Source organism: Dendropsophus ebraccatus, chromosome 9, assembly GCF_027789765.1.
Source record: "Dendropsophus ebraccatus isolate aDenEbr1 chromosome 9, aDenEbr1.pat, whole genome shotgun sequence".
In the NCBI taxonomy this organism is placed as follows: Eukaryota; Metazoa; Chordata; class Amphibia; order Anura; family Hylidae; genus Dendropsophus; species Dendropsophus ebraccatus.
The window spans coordinates 12,225,993-12,245,902 of NC_091462.1; the positions used below are offsets into that span (position 1 = coordinate 12,225,993).

The following is a 19,910-nucleotide window of genomic DNA, read 5'->3' on the forward strand; positions in this document are numbered from 1 at the left end:
CACAGCTGCCTCCATCCATTACTGTAACTGGGTCATGTGATCACCAGCCTGACTCACAGAAAGTTACAGTGTTTGATGCGTCAGGCGAAGTGGTCTGTCCTGGGTCAGCTGACTTTCTGTCAACTGATGTCATCATCATCTATTAAATCCTTCCTGGCTGCTCTCAGTCCCCTTACCTGCCTTACCCACAGTTTTATGTGTATGGTGCTAGCATCAAAACTAGTGTGAACTGACCCCAACCTACTTATGAACCTCACCTGGCTGGACTCCACCAGGTGATTATATCACCATGTGATGTCATTAGGATTTGCAGTGAGGAGCCCTCTCTCTCTCTCTCTCTCAAACTACAACTCCAAGTTTGTCCTGAGGCCGGAGGGATATGCTGTAAGTCGTAGCTTTGCAGCAGCTGAAGGATGGCAGGTTGTCGAGCACAGATCATACATGACAATGATGCCATCCGTCTCTTACACATTCACTGTCTCACGTGTCGCCCCCCCCCCCCCCCAACCAGCGGCAGCTCCCGTCACATGAAATATGCATGGTGATTATAATACATAATGTACATCATAATGCAGGGGCGACCAATGTCTCCCGTATAGCACAATGGTAAAGGAAGATTATCGGGAACTCTCATGTAAATTTTATATTTGTCCCTGGTGCTCATTATATCACACAGGCACAAAGTCACCGAGGGGGGGGGGGTCCATATTGTGTTCTACAGTATATGAGACGCACAGAACATAGTTCTGGGCAAAGATCTACACAGGGGCACAAAGGAGAACGCTAATAATGGGGCGACACCAGGGCCGGATTAAAGGGAGGGCACAAGGGGCACGTGCCTAGGGACCTCCACCACTAGGGTGCCTCCACCAGCCCAAACCCAGAAGTGGTGTCTGGGAGCCAGTCCCACGCGCAAAAAGTATGTGGAAACCCTACCTGGACACAGCATTGGCCACACTGCATGCTGTCCAGGGAGGGAGGGAGGTGTAGGGTTAATCCTGTGTAAGCATCTCCCTACCGGCAGGCTCAGACTCCCCCCTGGTCGGTCTTTGAATGGATTCTTCCTGTCAAGCTTCCGGGTGCCTGTCTCCTGCCCAGGTCCTCACTCCCCCTTGCCCTTCCCCCTTACTGAGGAGAGAACAGCGTGGGACCTTAGCAAGGAAACCTGATCTCTCCAGCAGGGGTGTGACATCATGGAGCATGCTGGAGCATCTGTCACAGTGGCTGACAGGCTGAAGGAACAGAGAAGAGCCAGAGAGAAGACCTGTCATCTGCCCAGATCAGGTGAGTATGAGGTTTTGTTTTGTATTGTATTGTATAATATATAGCCTGTGTGCAGTGTATGGTATATAGCCTGTGTGCAGCCTATGATATATACCCTGTGTGCAGCATATGACATATAGCCTGTGTGCAGTGTATGGTATATAGCCTGTGTGCAGTGTATGGTATATAGCCTGTGTGCAGCGTATGGTATATAGCCTGTGTGCAGTGTATGGTATATAGCCTGTGTGCAGTGTATGGTATATAGCCTGTGTGCAGTGTATGATATATAGCCTGTGTGCAGTGTATGATATATAGCCTGTGTGCAGCATAAGGTGTATATATAGCCTGTGTGCAGCATATGGTATATATATAGCCTGTGTGCAGCATATGACATGTAGCCTGTGTGCAGCTATATATGCCATGATCCTTAGGGTACGTTCACATGTACCATATCCGCTATAAATTATACACAGCCTTTAAGTACTTTCTGGGTGCTCCTTACTGCTTCAGGTAGTTTATATGGTTGGGAACTGAAGATGGGACCTAGACTTGCAAGCCCAGGTTCTGCCTGCGATTCACAACTGCATATGCTGCTGTGGGGGCTAACACAGTGGGCAAGAGAGCACAGAAAGTGCTGAAGTGCTGTGTTCTCGCATTGAATTAAGTGGGATCACACCGCAATGCTCACCCCTCCCCATCCTGTCTCTAGGGCCTGGCATCTTCCTCTGGACTGCAGCCTATATTCTTGTATATAGGAGCAGTATTATAGTAGTCATATTCTTGTATATAGGAGCAGTATTATAGTAGTTATATTCTTGTATATAGGAGCAGTATTATAGTAGTTATATTTCTGTATATAGGAGCAGTATTATAGTAGTTATATTCTTGTATATAGGAGCCGTATTATAGTAGTTATATTCTTGTATATAGGGGGCAGTATTATAGTAGTTATATTTCTGTATATAGGAGCAGTATTATAGTAGTTATATTCTTCTAGATAGGAGCAGTATTATAGTAGTTATATTCTTCTAGATAGTGGTATCAAATATTCCCTATATATTCCTCCTTCCATATTTCCCATACATTTATTGATATACCCAGTATACTGTCATGCCTTTGCACATAGGTAACTAAACACTATTTTCCCCATGTGTAACCTGTCCGGCGTGCTGCGGTATATTCCTGTGTAGTACAGTGTATCAGGTAGCTCATTGGTGAGATTTTTACCCTCTTTGCTGATGAAGGAGACAGCTGTACATTGATCTAATTCTGGTTACATGTGTCTGGTACAATGTGTAATGTGCTGATCGTCTGACTCGGACATATATCACATACGGGGTGTGTGCTGTCAGTCCACATTATGTGACATTTAGTCAACAATGCAGAAAGTTCTCCCTCGGGCATTGAGTAACATTATAATATAAGCACGATTCATTCCATATTTAATATGACAAGGACATGATAAATGCTGGAATTTCTATGTTTTTACATTTAGATTACATTGGTCATTCCTCTGGATTTATAGGGATGAACATTGGCCCCAGGATGAACGGGCCGAACATGGAGGAAGCTCAGGCTGAAGTGATTAACATGGTCGACATGGAAGAAGCCAGTGTACAGGAGATCTGAGGCTTCCGTCATCGCAGCCAAACACTTCTCCTCCCAGAGGGGGCTGAAGGATGTTTACTAAGAGACAAGTATGGATATCTGGGCTCGGAGCCTAAGCCTGAAGAACCCCCTAAACAAGCAGGAACAAGCCGCCAGCCTGCGCAGAGTACAAGAACTGATACATGGTTCAACATTAGACGTCAGGACCCTATCACCCTGATCCAGCGACAGGAGAGAATAACATCACTCGCACAATTTCAACAATAATTTAGAATTTTTGTAGTGCCAGTAATAGCGCACATCACCCACACAGTGTGGTTACATCTGCTCCACTGTGACCCTCAAAAAGAGATGACCTGGATCCATAAGTCAGACTGGATCACAGTGCACAACCACTTCCAGTGAGACTTTACACACTAACACACTACTATTATCCCTGTACTGTGACATGACCCTTCCTGCCCTGCTCCGTCCCCTACCTCCAGCCCCCCATTACCGATAAACACAGACAACCTGATTGGAATTCAATGGCCACAGCAGCCGTTTTATTATACAACAGCATAAAATCATGTCAAAACACCATAACATATAACATATTCAGATATACTCGACAGGGCGGTCCTCGGAGCCCAAAACCCCCCAGCCGGCTTCTATGTCCTAATGCCAACCACACACCCAGGATTTGCCTCTAGCTGACGGGCAACATGGCCCAAAGGCACCAAACTAAGCACCTGCATGTGACCCACTAGGCCTCCTTTATTATCCCTGTACTGTGACATCACTGTGTATTATCCCTGTACTGTGACATCACTGTGTGTATTATCCCTGTACTATGACAACACTGTGTGTATTATCCCTGTACTGTGACATCACTGTGTATTATCCCTGTACTGTGACATCACTGTGTATTATTCCTGTACTGTGACATCACTGTGTTTATTGTAACACAAAGAGCAAAGTCCTCAGTAGCACTCCAATAACCACAGGGGCCCAAACTGGCTTCCCTTCGGACGCAGATTTCACCCGGGTCGTGGATCCCAATTGGCCCAGTAAATGCAGTATAAGGAAGATGGATGACAGCGTCCAATCATGCAAACATATCTTTTATTCCTCCATAAACAGACAATGTAATGACGTTTCGACTCGTCTGAGTCTTTTTCAAGACTCAGACGAGTCGAAACGTCATTACATTGTCTGTTTATGGAGGAATAAAAGATATGTTTGCATGATTGGACGCTGTCATCCATCTTCCTTATCACTGTGTTTATTATCCCTGTACTGTGACATCACTGTGTATTATCCCTGTACTGTGACATCACTGTGTGTATTATCCCATTACTAAGACATCACTGTGTATTATCCCTGTACTGTGACATCACTGTGTATTATCCCTGTACTGTGACATCACTGTGTGTATTATCCCTGTACTGTGACATCACTGTGTGTATTATCCCTGTACTGTGACATCACTGTGTATTATCCCTGTACTGTGACATCACTGTGTGTATTATCCCTGTACTGTGACATCACTGTGTGTATTATCCCTGTACTGTGACATCACTGTGTATTATCCCTGTACTGTGACATCACTGTGTGTAGTATCCCTGTACTGTGACATCACTGTGTATTATCCCTGTACTGTGACATCACTGTGTGTAGTATCCCTGTACTGTGACATCACTGTGTGTATTATCCCTGTACTGTGACATCACTGTGTGTATTATCCCCCCTGTACTGTGACATCACTGTGTATTATCCCCCCTGTACTGTGACATCACTGTGTGTATTATTCCTGTACTGTGACATCACTGTGTATTATCCCTGTACTGTGACATCACTCTGTGTATTATCCCTGTACAGTGACATCACTCTGTGTATTATCCCTGTACTGTGACATCACTGTGTGTATTATCCCTGTACTGTGACATCACTGTGTGTATTATCCCTGTACTGTGACATCACTGTGTGTATTATCCCTGTACTGTGACATCACTGTGTATTATCCCTGTACTGTGACATCACTGTGTGTATTATCCCTGTACTGTGACATCACTGTGTATTATCCCTGTACTGTGACATCACTGTGTATTATCCCCCCTGTACTGTGACATCACTCTGTGTATTATCCCTGTACAGTGACATCACTCTGTGTATTATCCCTGTACTGTGACATCACTGTGTATTATCCCTGTACTCTGACATCACTGTGTGTATTATCCCTGTACTGTGACATCACTGTGTATTATCCCTGTACTGTGACATCACTGTGTGTAGTATCCCTGTACTGTGACATCACTGTGTATTATCCCTGTACTGTGACATCACTGTGTGTAGTATCCCTGTACTGTGACATCACTGTGTGTATTATCCCTCCTGTACTGTGACATCACTGTGTGTATTATCCCTGTACTGTGACATCACTGTGTGTATTATCCCTGTACTGTGACATCACTGTGTGTATTATCCCTCCTGTACTGTGACATCACTGTGTGTATTATCCCTGTACTGTGACATCACTGTGTGTATTATCCCTGTACTGTGACATCACTGTGTGTATTATCCCTGTACTGTGACATCACTGTGTATTATCCCTGTACTGTGACATCACTCTGTGTATTATCCCTGTACTGTGACATCACTGTGTATTATCCCTGTACTGTGACATCACTGTGTGTAGTATCCCTGTACTGTGACATCACTGCGTCTGCATCAGAGTGTTTTGTGGGAATATAAGATGAATCCCTTTGGATGGGCCTTTAGTCATGGTAGTCTTTGGTCATTGGGGTCTGCACCCTCGGACAACCACCAGAAGTAGAGGCCATGGCGCTGATGCCTGTGTGGATACTTATTACTATTGGCTCCAGTTGTTGATATGGCCGCTCGGCCCCATTCAAGTGATTTGTAGAATTTCTCTTTTATTCTAGTAAAACGATTACAGGTTTCAGGACTTTCTGGCATCTGAAAAATTCTAACTTTGTTACAAGAGATTTATTCTGTTTATACAATAGTATTGATTCCTCCTTTGTTCTTGGAAAAGAAATCAATTCCCGGCTGAGCCTCAACCTCAACCTCCGCGGTGAGGGATCTGTGTATCTGCCTCGTCCTCCACCGCTTTAGGACCGAGAGCACTGGAATCTGATGTTCTGCTCCCTGATCAGAGATACAAGCATGGATATACTATATACCGTGCTAGAAGCTCTACTATAAACTGTACATCAATACAGAAAGTATAATGGATGCAAATGAACGTTGTCAACTATCTATACATCTCCTATCAGTCTATCTATCTGAACGTTCAAAAGGTAGAGGTCAGCCCTCCTGAGTTCACAAAATCATGTTTTCCAATATATACATCACTGATGGAGCATCTATCTCCTATCTATCTATCTATCTATCTATCTATCTATCTATCTATCTATCTATCTATCTATCTATCTCCTATCTATCTATCTATCTCCTATCTATCTATCTATCTCTCTCCTATCTCCTATCTATCTATCTATCTATCTATCTATCTATCTCCTATCTATCTGTTTATCTATCTATCTCCTATCTATCTATCTATCTATCTATCTATCTATCTATCTCCTATCTATCTATCTATCTATCTATCTACCTATCTATCTTCTATCTATCTATCTATCTATCTATCTATCTATCTATCATCTATCTATATATCTATCTCCTATCTATCTATCTATCTATCTATCTATCTATCTATCTCCTATCTCCTATCTATCTATCTATCTATCTATCTATGTCCTATCTATCTATCTATCTATCTCCTATCTATCTATCTATCTATCTATCTATCTATCTATCTATCTATCTATCTATCTCCTATCTATCTATCTATCTATCTATCTATCTCTCTCCTATCTATCTATCTATCTATCTCCTATCTATCTATCTATCTATCTATCTATCTATCTATCTATCTATCTCCTATCTATCTGTTTATCTATCTATCTCCTATCTATCTATCTATCTATCTATCTATCTATCTATCTATCTATCATCTATCTATCTCCTATCTATCTATCTATCTATCCATCTATCTATCTATCTACCTATCTATCTTCTATCTATCTATCTATCTATCTATCTATCTATCTATCTATCTATCTATCTATCATCTATCTATATATCTATCTCCTATCTATCTATCTATCTATCTATCTATCTATTATCTATCTATCTCCTGTCTATCTATCTATTATCTATCTATCTATCTCCTATCTATCTATCTATCTATCTATCTATCTATCTATCTATCTATCTATCTATCTATCTTCTATCTATCTATCTATATCCTATCTATCTATCTATCTATCTATATCCTATCTATCTATCTATCTATCTCCTATCTATCTATCTATCTATCTATCTATCTATCTATCTATCTCCTATCTATCTATCTATCTATCTATCTATCTCTCTCCTATCTCCTATCTATCTATCTATCTATCTATCTCCTATCTATCTGTTTATCTATCTATCTCCTATCTATCTATCATCTATCTATCTCCTATCTATCTATCTATCTATCTATCTCCTATCTATCTATCTGTCTATCTATCTATCTATCTATCTATCTATCTATCTATCTATCTATCCATCTATCTATCTCCTATCTATCTATCTATCTATCATCTATCTATATATCTATCTCCTATCTATCTATCTATCTATCTATCTATCTATCTATCTATCTATCTATCTATCTTCTATCCATCTCCTATCTCCTATCTATCTATCTATCTATCTATCTATCTATCTATCTATCTATCTCCTATCTATTTATCTATCTCCTATCTATCTATCTATCTATCTATCTATCTATCTATCTATCTATCTATCTCCTATCTATCTATCTATCTATCTATCTCCTATCTATCTCCTATCTATCTATCTATCTATCTATCTATCTATCTATCTATCTATCTTCTATCCATCTCCTATCTATCTCTATCTCTATCTCTCCCCCATGCATTGCACATTACTGTGTTATGATACATGGACACTTGATCTCTCCCATCTCCAATCAACAGTAAGAGAAGCATCAGAAATAACCCTGATCCATCAGCGTGACGTGACGGACGCCGGGGAGATGGGGTGAATCAGAGGGCAGGAAACAGTGAAGAAAAATCACCGTCATAGTCAATGACACCGTATAACAGAGAGGGCCGCTGTGCTCAGTGCGGGGTCCTCACCACCAAACAGTGACAGGACGGATCCATCTCCATCTCACAAATCTAAACTCATCTATCCATCAGGACTTAGAGGGGATGATCTGATCATTCTGCCTTGTGGGACCATATCCTTCTATATATAGTCGCCTGTCACTTTAAATTGCCCTTTTGCACCTGGGAGATTGCTGGGTGAATATATATGTGGTGATAGATATACAGCTTGGACCTGTGTGTAATGTTATCCTGTCCTGTATATGAGTTTGTTCTATGGTTATTGAGGCGCTGCCAGATATCGGGCAGCATATATCTGTGGCACAACGATTTATACTCAGTGGTTGACGACTGAACCATGACAACAATGACATCCCGAAACCCTACAACCATTCACTAGAGTGGGGATAGAAATCCTATAAATCACTTGAAGGGTCCAAGCTTCAATACCGAGTCCCAGAGTCCGTACTGATCCGCTGCTTAGGGTTTGGGCCCTCCAGTTTTTTAGACAGAACATTGTTTGATATTCACTGAAATGAAGTATAGCTCGAAACTGGGGAGGAATAGAAACACCAGGTATATTCAAGAGTTTCCTAACTTTATTTAAACTCCAGATTAGAAACATTTACCTATAATCTAAGCTTGTGTGTAATAGGTTTCTGTTACGTAAATTGGTCAATTCATGTGCAGCACATCCTGACTAAGGGTACTATTACACGGAACGATAATTGGTCGAATCGGCCCTATCCAGCTGATTATCGTTCCGTGTAATAGACACAACAATCAGCCAATGACAATGATCATCGGCTGATTGTTGATATAGGTTATGGATTGTTAGATTGATATACTGTAGATTGTTGATATAATTCCCAGGCACCGAGCACGCATCACTCCGTGTAATAGTGGTGCGCGGCCGGCAGATGATGATTTGAAAAGTGCATACATTACCTATCCATGGTCCAGGGCTCCTCCTGTGCTCTGCTTCTCCCCGGGTCCCGCGCACTGCAGCTTCAGAGCGGCCTGTCTTAGCTGACAGACGGCTCAGCCAATCACAGGCCTATCAGCTGAGACAGGCCGCTCTGAAGCTGCAGCACACGGGACCCGGGGAGAAGCGGAGCGCAGGAGGAGCCCTAAACCATGGATAGGTAATGTATGCAGTTTAGGCAAGGACTGCAAGGACATCGGTAACAATGTCCATGCAGCCCTTGTTTAACGATTATCAGGCCGTGTAATAGGCCCAGTTTACAGTTATTATCGGCCCCCTATCGGCCTTTGTAATAGGACCCTAACACCCTGAAACTGCTAAAAATCCTCACTGCCTGGTCCACTCTGTCTCCACTCCCCGGTCCTCCCCCTCCCTTCTGAGACAGGATAGAGAGATGGATAGGAGAGGGTGGGAGAGCGAGAAAGAGAGATAGGAGATAGAGATATATAGGGGAGAGAGAGATAGATAAGAGAGGGTGAGAGAGATGGGAAAGAGAGAGAAAGAAAGAGAGATAGGAGAGAGAGATATATATAGGGGAGAGAGATAGATAGGAGAGGGAGAGAGAGAGATAGGAAAAAGAGAGAAAGAAAGAGATAGGAGAGAGAGATATAGGGGAGAGAGAGATAGATAAGAGAGGGTGAGAGAGATAGGAAAGAGAGAGAAAGAAAGAGATAGGAGAGAGAGATAGGAGAGCAAGAGAGAGAGAGATAGGAAAGAGGTATAGATAGGAAAGATATATAGGAGAGAAAGATATATGGATAGATAGACAGATAGATAGATAGATAGATAGATAGATAGATAGATAGATAGATAGATAGAAGAGTGAGAACTAGTCGAGAGAGATAGGAAAGAGAGCGTTAAACAACGGCCGTTCATGCGGAATGGCCATTGTTTATATAGATTGTTAAGATAGCCTAAGGGATACCTTATACTGACTAAGATAAGAGCACGCTTCCTCAGATCACAGAAAGTATATGTGCTATAATACTGCATAGAAATGGTGGCACAATGACCCCTAATAGTCACAGACCCTGGGTATAGAGTATAGGGTATTTGAAAATGGGTTTTCTCAGCCAGAAATCCCATTTAAAGGGTTAACCCAACAATAAAAGATACAACGGACGGGTGATCTGTGGGGGTTCAACACAGGGATGGGGAAGCTTCAGCCCTCCAGCTTCGCTTTGGCTGTCCAGGCATAATGGGAATTGTAGTTTTGTAACAGCTGGAGGACTGAAGGTTCCCCATCCCTGGTTTAACAGCTGGGACTGACATTGATCACATGATCAAACTATGGCCATGTATGTGTCCTGCCGAAAACTCCGTCCTCCGTTCTGATGATCAGCAGTCAGACCCCCACCCATCCACTAGGTATTTCCTGTATATAGGGGCTAACCTTTATTCATGGGATAACCCCTTTAAGGAACCTATAACCTATCTACTCCTATTGACCCACAGAAGTACTAGTATACCAGTATACCATATAGGATACCATATAGTATACCATATAGGAAGAGAATAACAGAGATATTTCCATGGCACAAAGACAAATGGATAACAACCCGACTATTGTCAAGGACAAATGACGAAAACAAAGGTCCTTGTGTGGAAATTAGGGACAGATGGTGGCCAGGAATCTGCAAGGTGGTAGGAGGCAACAGATGAACAGCTTTGCTGCTGTGCGTTGGATGAGGCCGCCATGTTTAGGTGGAGACATCTCCGTCGACCTCCTCAGAGAATAAACACAAGATCTAAATAAAGAGGACAGCATTTTGCCCAGTGCGGCAGACAGTGACCCTGCCAGAGAAGTCATGCCTTGGCCATCTGCCTGGCCCCTGTGCCCCCTATCTACAATGCCCAGCTTCATACATGACCGCTGCTGATGGCTTAAATCATTAGATGTGGGGGTGAGCGATATCGGGACTAAACATTCTGTCCTGCGTCTGGTTAAATCTGCAACCAATTCCATCTGGCGGCCGCCAAACCATGGAGGTAATGCGAAATGATGACACTCAAGATGTATGAGGGTGACAAGCCGAACCCGGGACGTAATACAACACATTAATATGGCGGCCATTCTAGACAACCAGGCCACTCGGCATCGTGTATATGCACCTGCTGCCAAGAATGGGGTAATATGGCTCCAGTGGTGAGAAGTCTGGGGGGTCCGAGCACATATTCTGCTCTGGGGCCTAAAAGCTTCATGTTATGAAGGTCTGAGAAAGAAATGGAGGTCCTAAAGGTGGCCTCTCCTAAAGCCCATACATAAAAAAGCCGCCTACAATTTTCCAGGACTAGTGTTAAGCGACTTTGCTCAGTGTTCGGGTTCGACAACAATCGGCATTTGACTTGAGAAGTTGGATGTCGCCAGAGGGAGTCCTGGTAAACATGGATACAACCATAGGCCATAAGCTATATCCATGTTTTCCTGGCAGCTCTAGCTGCTGAACCCGAACAATTTGGCAAGTTTGCTCAGCACTATCTAGGATCCATGGTGGAAAATGATGAAGACTACTGGGACACCATACTCTAGAAAGATCAATGTATTTGGAAATGATATCTTTGTAACTGCGGTGAGGAGGACAAAAAAAGGTGCCTGGTGACGGATGGTGGTGTCTTTATGTGGGGCGGCCTGGGTCTGTGACGGTCTCATGAATTCACATGTACTGCTCTATATGATCTGCGCTGCCCTTGGGTGTCGCACAATCTAAGGCCCCCGCTGGGTTTCTGGAGAAGTACTGGGTGAAGGAGCTTCAGGGGCCAAACCTGATCTGACCCCAATTGATCACCTATGGGGAATTCTGAGGAGACAGAGGAGCCTCACTCCCCATTTAGGATCTATGTTCTGGAATTAGAGAAGATTTCGTAAAGTTATATTAGTAACCTTACTTTCCTCTTAAGGGTTAAACAAATGTTCTATCAAACTTTTTTAATTTTCTTAAAGGGGTACTCCAGAGAAAAGAGAATATTTATGTTTTCACATGAACTGGTGTCAGAAAGTTATATAGAGTTGTAAATTATTTTTACTGTCCATGTCAGGAACTGTCCAGAGCAGCAGCAAATCCCCATAGAAAACCTCTCCTGCTCTGGACAGTTCCTGACATGGACAGAGGTGGCAGCAGAGAGCACTGTGTCAGACTGGAAAGAATACACCACTTCCTGCAGGACATACAGCAGTTGATAAATACTGGAAGACTGGAGATTTTTTTAAATAGAAGTCATTTACAAGTATGTATACCTTTTAAGTTTCCCTTAAAGTTCAGTAAGATATTGATTAAAATGTTACTTTATAGGGGGATGTACTCTGTGTGATATTTGGGGACGCACTTATATATACTGAGCTCTGTGATATTTGGGGATGCACTCATATATACTGAGCTCTGTGTGATATTTGGGGGTGCACTCATATATATTGAGCTCTGTGTGATATTTGGGGATGCACTCATTTATACTGAGCTCTGTGATATTTGGGGTTGCACTCATAAATACTGAGCTCTGTGTGATATTTGGGGGTGCACTCATATATACTGAGCTCTGTGTGATATTTGGGGGTGCAGTTATATATACTGAGCTCTGTGATATTTGGGAATGCACTCATATATACTAAGCTCTGTGTGATATTTGGGGGTGCACTCATATATACTGAGCTCTGTGTGATATTTGGGGGTGCAGTTATATATACTGAGCTCTGTGATATTTGGGAATGCACTCATATATACTGAGCTCTGTGTGATATTTGGGGGTGCACTCATATATACTGAGCTCTGTGATATTTGGGAATGCACTCATATATACTAAGCTCTGTGTGATATTTGGGGACGCACTTATATATACTGAGCTCTGTGTGATATTTGGGGACGCACTTATATATACTTAGCTGTGTGATATTTGGGGATGCACTCATATATACTGAGCTGTGTGATATTTGGGGATGCACTCATATATACTGAGCTGTGTGATATTTGGGGGTGCACTCATATATATTGAGCTCTGTGTGATATTTGCGGATGCACTCATTTATACTGAGCTCTGTGATATTTGGGGTTGCACTCATAAATACTGAGCTCTGTGTGATATTTGGGGGTGCACTCATATATACTGAGCTCTGTGTGATATTTGGGGGTGCAGTTATATATACTGAGCTCTGTGATATTTGGGGATGCACTCATATATACTAAGCTCTGTGTGATATTTGGGGGTGCACTCATATATACTGAGCTCTGTGATATTTGGGGGTGCACTTGTATATACTGAGCTCTGTGTGATATTTGGGGGTGGACTCATATATACTAAGCTTTGTGTGATATTTTGGGGTGCACTTGTATATACTGAGCTCTGTGTGATATTTGGGGGTGGACTCATATATACTAAGCTCTGTGTGATATTTTGGGGTGCACTTGTATATACTGAGCTCTGTGATATTTGGGGGTGGGCTGAGGTCATAAATCAGCCCTGGGCCCCATGGGCTTCAAGCCTGGATGACAGACCACACTGACACATATGGATCACAGGCCGCGCGTCCTGTTTTCATTCAATGGAGCTAATACTGTTGTATTAAGGGAATTGTCCCTGATGACACCGGAGTGACATTGCAAGGGTAAACACGCATTAAAATGGCAGCAATGAGGCTCTGGATGCATTTCATTACAGTACAGTAAATACACAGGTCCCAGGGTCATTCTCCACCACGATATATATCTCCCAGAATGACTTTATTAGCTGGGAGCGGTGCCAGGACTACGTGATTTTACATAGCAATGAGGTTGAAAATTTTCTGTGAAAGCTGTCGGGAGTCACCCCCTTCTTATTAAGCATGTCCCCTACTTCTGCTGATGGGCTCCCCGTCTTATTGGTGAAGAATCAGCTGATTTCTACAGTGCCAAACATTACATGATGCCCAATCAGACCAATAGGCACCCTAAAAGAAGCATGTATAGATTACAAAGCAGTCTCCATTAAATTCATAGGTGTACGCTTGATACTCCTGGTTCCCAGTGCAAAATTGAAAAAAAAAATAATTTAATAGGTATAATCCATAATGACCTGTCCCCTTTTTTTTCACACCGACGGGTTTCACAAGGTGAAGTATGAAATATTCCCATTTAAAACAGCAGAATGCAGACACTAACCTTCAATCCCTCAAATGGGAGTGGTTAGCAAGGAGAAAAGCTGTTTCAATACTACAACTCCCAGGATGCCTGGACAGCCTTCGGCTGGGAGTTGTAGTGCTGCAAAAACTGTGCAGCCATATGTGGGGGGACACTGATACAAACAGGCCTCATCATGGGGAATGCTAGTCATCCCTGGACTAAAGAGGCCGACACAAGCCTCAATCCCCTTCCCTATTGCTCAATAAGCGAGATATTACAGACATGTTTGTATAAGTGCTCAGCATATCCCTTAAGACCTCGGTTGTAAATCTTCAAGACAGATCATGGCCTGAATACAGAACTACCTCAACAACTACCTCAACTTTTACATCATGGAGTATTTTGCAAACTCAGTGGACCAAGATAGAAAGTCATCTGTGGCCCGGCCTCTTCCCAGTAATGGAGGCTGACATTATACGGAGGGAAGCAAACATGCTGCATCATGTGATATTGTACCGAGTGTCCGTGCAGGGATGGTCTATAGCAGATGGGTTTCTGGGTAGAAAAAAAATCCCTAACTGCCATACTGATAAATAACAGTTTACCAAATACTGCCATATAGTAAATGCGATACAACATACAGTTCATACCGGGCACAGCAATACAATAGAAAGCCATTATAGTTATATTATAACACTGCAAACTGATATCACCATACACCACCAAACTATCTCTCTATTGTCTATCTATCTATTTATCCATCTTCTAATTATCTCCTATCTATCTATCTATCTATCTATCTATCTATCTCTCTATCTCCGATCTATCTATCTATCTATCTATCTATCTATCTATCTATCTATCTCCTATCTATCTATCTATCTATCTATCATCTATCTCCTATCTATCTATCTATCTATCTATCTATCTATCTATCTATCTATCTATCTATCTCCTATCTATCTATCTATCTATCTATCTATCTATCTATCTATCCATCTTCTAATTATCTCCTATCTATCTATCTATCTATCTATCATCTATCTCCTATCTATCTATCTATCTATCTATCTATCTATCTATCTATCTATCTATCTATCTCCTATCTATCTATCTATCTATCTATCTATCTATCTATCTATCTCTCTCCTATCTATCTATCTATCTATCTATCTATCTATCTATCTCCTATCTATCTATCTATCTATCTATCTATCTATCTATCTATCTATTTATTTATTTATCTATCTTCTAATTATCTCCTATCTATCTATCTATCTATCTATCTATCTATCTCTCTCTTCTATGTTCTATCTATCTTCTAGCTCTCTATTGTCTGTCTATCTATCTATCTTCTACCTCTCTCCTATCTATCTTTCTCTCTATTATCTCCTATCTATCTATCTATCTATCTATCTATCTCCTATCTATCTATCTATCTATCTATCTATCTATCTCCTATCTATCTATCTATCTATCTATCTATCTATCTATCTATCTATCTCCTATCTATCTCTTTCCTATCTATCTTCTATCTCTCTCTATTATCTTCTATCTATCTATCTATCTATCTATCTATCTATCTATCTCTTCTACTCCAGTTACTAGGACCAATACAGTTACTAGAATTTCATAGACACCTTAAAATACATAAACTACAAGGGTTTAGCACAAGATCTTTCTTTCTCTCCTTTTCTGAGCTGTATACATGGGGCTGGAGAATGATTGATGCCATCAGAGCTAATTTTAGATTTCAGCTTCTGTCCCGACAAACCTGCCCTTTGCCCCTTTAAATATCACATCTCACTGAAAGACATGGGGGGGAGGGGGTGGCTTTATAACGCTGCCCTCTAATGTGATGAGTGTACGGTGGTCCTCACAGGGGCCCTAGGACCTATCGTGTAGACATGCAGCGTATGCAAGAAGCCGGGACGTGAGCTCGGTATCAGGTGTACTTTGCATCATTCCTTCCCATACTTTGCATCATCAGCTCTGCATGGTATACAGATCATATTTTATATTTTCCAATAACAAAAAGTTTCATAGAGTCAAGAAATAAACTGAAAAAAAAAAAACATGAACAAGCACCCCTGCCCCAAATCTGTCTCCAGGAAAGCTGGGTGACAACCATTGGTAGTGGTTACCCAGCAGAAACCACTCAGACTTATAGTAACTGAGTTGTTTTGGGGTGGGGTGGCCCTTTAATAAATTGACAATCATCATTACCTTCTAAATCAATGATGGCAAGAACGGCACTGGTGATGGCCTCTCCCATGGGGTTCTGAGCCACGCAGGTGTACACTCCAGCGTCTTCTATCTTGCTGTCCATAATACACAATGTCCCGTATTCCTCTGCTCCGGGATCCAGGGGCTCCTTGTTTTTGTACCAGCTTAGACTTGGCACGGGGTTCCCTGATACCGCCACCTTCAGACTGATGTCACAACCCGTCCCTATGGCAGCGTTTTTGAGCCTGCGGACAAACTGCGGAGGGCATGGCTTGGATTGCTCTTGGTCACTCATCAGTTTGGGTTTCTTTGGGGTCACAATAGGACTTGGTGGCTCTGACATGGTATTGATGAAGGTTCTGGGTGAAGGGGCATGGGTGACCGGAGCCCCCTCCTCAGTTTGGTTTAGGTTCATCTCCGCTCTGGCACGATGCATTGTAAATATAGAAGCAGGGTCCTATTCCAGGTAATGGGAAGGGTGGTAGGTTGTAAGAAATTCCAAAAGTTCGATCCAGGAATCCAAAGTGTTTTCAGTTTCCGGCGCCAACTTTGCTCCTGCAAAATGCAAGAGGCAGAGAGAGAGAATATGAGGAGGGGGCACCAGCCCCAGGGTACCAGGGTGACTGATGACGCAATGTGTGCCTATATCATATAATAAATCTCCAGTTGATGGTCAATACAACTCATGGGCTGGGGTGTCCTCGGAGCCCCCCAATATCAGTGCACTTCCTTTCCTAGGCTGGGGCCTATGGTGGTAGAAGACCTTGTACATGCCCCTAGGTCTGAGCCCCCTCTTCTTCTCCCTCTTCTCCTCAGCCTGCGATCTGCAAAAGAGACCCTACAGACCTGCTGAACGCAGAATGGAGCCCCCCCACCCCTCCTTCACTATTCCAAAAGTGGCTCGAGCAGCTGCCTCCCCTACTGATATGTGACATAACTTGGCTGAAACTTCTTCCCCCCCCCCCCCCCCCACTCTACTTTTTCTTCCTCCCTCCTCTGTCCGCTGACCCCCCTTCATCTCCTGGTGCAAAGAATAGAAACTAGGCAGGAACTGACCATATAGAGCTGACAGGGGCCGGTGCCGGGCACACGGGGCAGCAGCAGGTGGCTGGAAAAAGAAAGAATTCACATTAAAACAGCAGTAAACACCATTTCAAAGGGAAACGGAACAAGCTGGGATTTATTATACAGCATCCACATGTATTTATAGTGATAAATCCCATACCCCTGGGGCAGGGACAGGAGCGCCATGGCTGGGCATCTACCCTGTGCTAGGAGAGGAACATATGCAGTCCTATAAACAGGGTTTCTAGCTGTCCCTAAAATTCTGGATATTTTTTCTGTGAGAAATAATAAAAAATTTGTGTGGGGGGGGGAAGTGTCGTGTAATATTGTGTAAGATTTTAATAGTAATATTATCATTGAATAACTCTTGGTAATGTTCATTATCATAGCTCGAAACACACATAAGGATACAGGTCCAGCCCGCCAGCTGCTGCAAAACTACAACTCCCATCATCCCTGGACAGCTATAGCTTTAGCTGTCCAGGCATGATGGGAGTTGTAGTTTTGTGACAGCTGGAGGGCCGTAGGTTTGAGACTGTGCCTTATAAAAGAGCTGAAATCGCATCAATAACCTGCGGTTTTAAGTCTCCATTCACATAACATTTGCTGTATACCACATGCTGTATTTGCATTGACATGTGAAGTTTTCCTGAATACCGACGCAAAATGAGCCGTTGCCCACGGCAACCAATCAGAGAGTTACTTTCATTTTCCAGATAGCTTTAAGAAAACAATAGATTGAATCTGACAGGTTGCTATGGGCAACAGCTCGGCCTCCTTTGCACCAATACTGATCTATACTGACGTACAAAGGAGATTTCAGCCATTAAACTACAGGTAAAGTAAGTAACACTGATATCTGGTAATGGCGGCTGTCATGGAGGGATATATCAAGCAACAATAGTGATGTGTAGACGCCGGGGTCAGAGCATCACCAGGGCGTCTGGTTTTGTGGTGTCCCTGGTATGTAGTGGTCAAGAAAGGGGAACCGGGAACATGGGGGTCCAAGGCTCATTGAATCCCACAGAAGAGCTGCTGTAAAGCAAACTGCTGCAAAACTTCCTGCTGACTATGATAGAAATGAGTCAGGTGACACAGGACATGGCGTCTGGCCTGATGTGTCATGTTCTCCATCATGTGGACGGCCGGGCGCGTGTGTGTCACTTACCTGGGGGAAAGATGGCACCAGGATGAACTATGGGAAGAAGACAAGATGGCGGGGGCAATGTGATGGGCACAGGAGATATCACAGATCTATGAAGTCCGGGTCTCAATAAACAGAGCACCAGGGGGGACTGACACAATATTAGGTTTTATTATAGCTGATCTGAATATATTATGGAGTCTGGATTCATTTTAGGGACTGGTCTGGATTCATTCTGGTGTCTGAAATTATTTTGGGGTCTGGTTTAGGTCCTACCATAGTCTATCCGATAAGGATTGAATCATTGAGCTATTCGGTGACACCAGGTGACAACCACTATGAGAGCAGTAACGGCAGCCATACTGATTGTCAGTCGCTTGTCTTTCAACCATGTTGGAAAACAATCTATGGGCTGTCCGGACGATCTAGCGATCCCTCGTGCAGGCCCCCCGCACCTTCATGCGGCCCCTCTTGCACTCACCCGCTCGGTGCCACCAAGAGCGGGGAACGAGGAGCAAACAAGCGCTCACATCGCTAGTTGGCTCCTCACAGTCGGCCTGTGCAATAGGGGCTTTACCCAGTGACTCCAGGATCTGAGCGGATCAGCTGCCATTTCACAGCCGATGGTCAGGACTGAGGTCAGGACTTGTTTATACAGTTCATCTTCCAGATTATACTGCACAGACTTCAATATATGTCAGACAAAATTGTAGAGAAAAAAACAACTGGTGTCCTGTGCACAGAGGCCGAGGTAATAACACAGTGTAAGTGACATCATCAGAAAATTCCCTGGTGACAGTTCATATCAGGACTTCAATAGATGCTACAAAACTACTGTCCACAGAAAACAAGTAAAAGTGTTTCCCCTGACATGAGTGTAATATTTATATAGTGAGCTTTCTGATTTAGCTGCCCCCTATATACAGAAATATAACTACTATAATACTGTCCCCTATACACAGAAATATAACTACTATAATACTGCCCCCTATATACAGAAATATAACTACTATAATACTGCTCCTATATACAGGAATATAACTACTATAATACTGCTCCTATATACAAGAATATAACTACTATAATACTGCTCCCTATATACAGGAATATAACTACTATAATACTGCCCCCTATATACAGGAATATAACTACTATAATACTGCTCCTATATACAAGAATATACCTACTATAATACTGCTCCTATATACAAGAATATAACTACTATAATACTGCCCCCTATATACAAGAATATAACTACTATAATACTGCTCTTATATACAGGAATATATATATACTATAATACTGCTTTTATATACGGAAATATAACTACTATAATACTGCTCCTATAT

General features: G+C 42.6%; 1 protein-coding gene across 4 annotated transcripts in view; it reads right to left on the minus strand.

Moving 5' to 3' along the window:
- Window positions 1-18,421, minus strand: part of SPEG (striated muscle enriched protein kinase) — a 153,147-nt gene extending 134,726 nt beyond the window's left edge. The window contains exons 1-3 of one of the 4 annotated variants that reach the window (XM_069982548.1): window positions 18,353-18,406; window positions 17,409-17,460; window positions 16,353-16,907 (exon numbers count right to left, since the gene is read on the minus strand). In XM_069982548.1, the coding sequence (XP_069838649.1) occupies window positions 16,353-16,788 (436 nt within the window). In that variant the 5' untranslated portion in view covers window positions 16,789-16,907; window positions 17,409-17,460; window positions 18,353-18,406. Of the gene's footprint in view, window positions 1-16,352; window positions 16,908-17,408; window positions 17,461-17,989; window positions 18,013-18,226 lie in introns of those variants that run through there. The other 3 variants (XM_069982547.1, XM_069982550.1, XM_069982552.1) reach the window with 3 other exon arrangements.
- Between the last annotated feature and the right edge of the window lie 1,489 nt (window positions 18,422-19,910).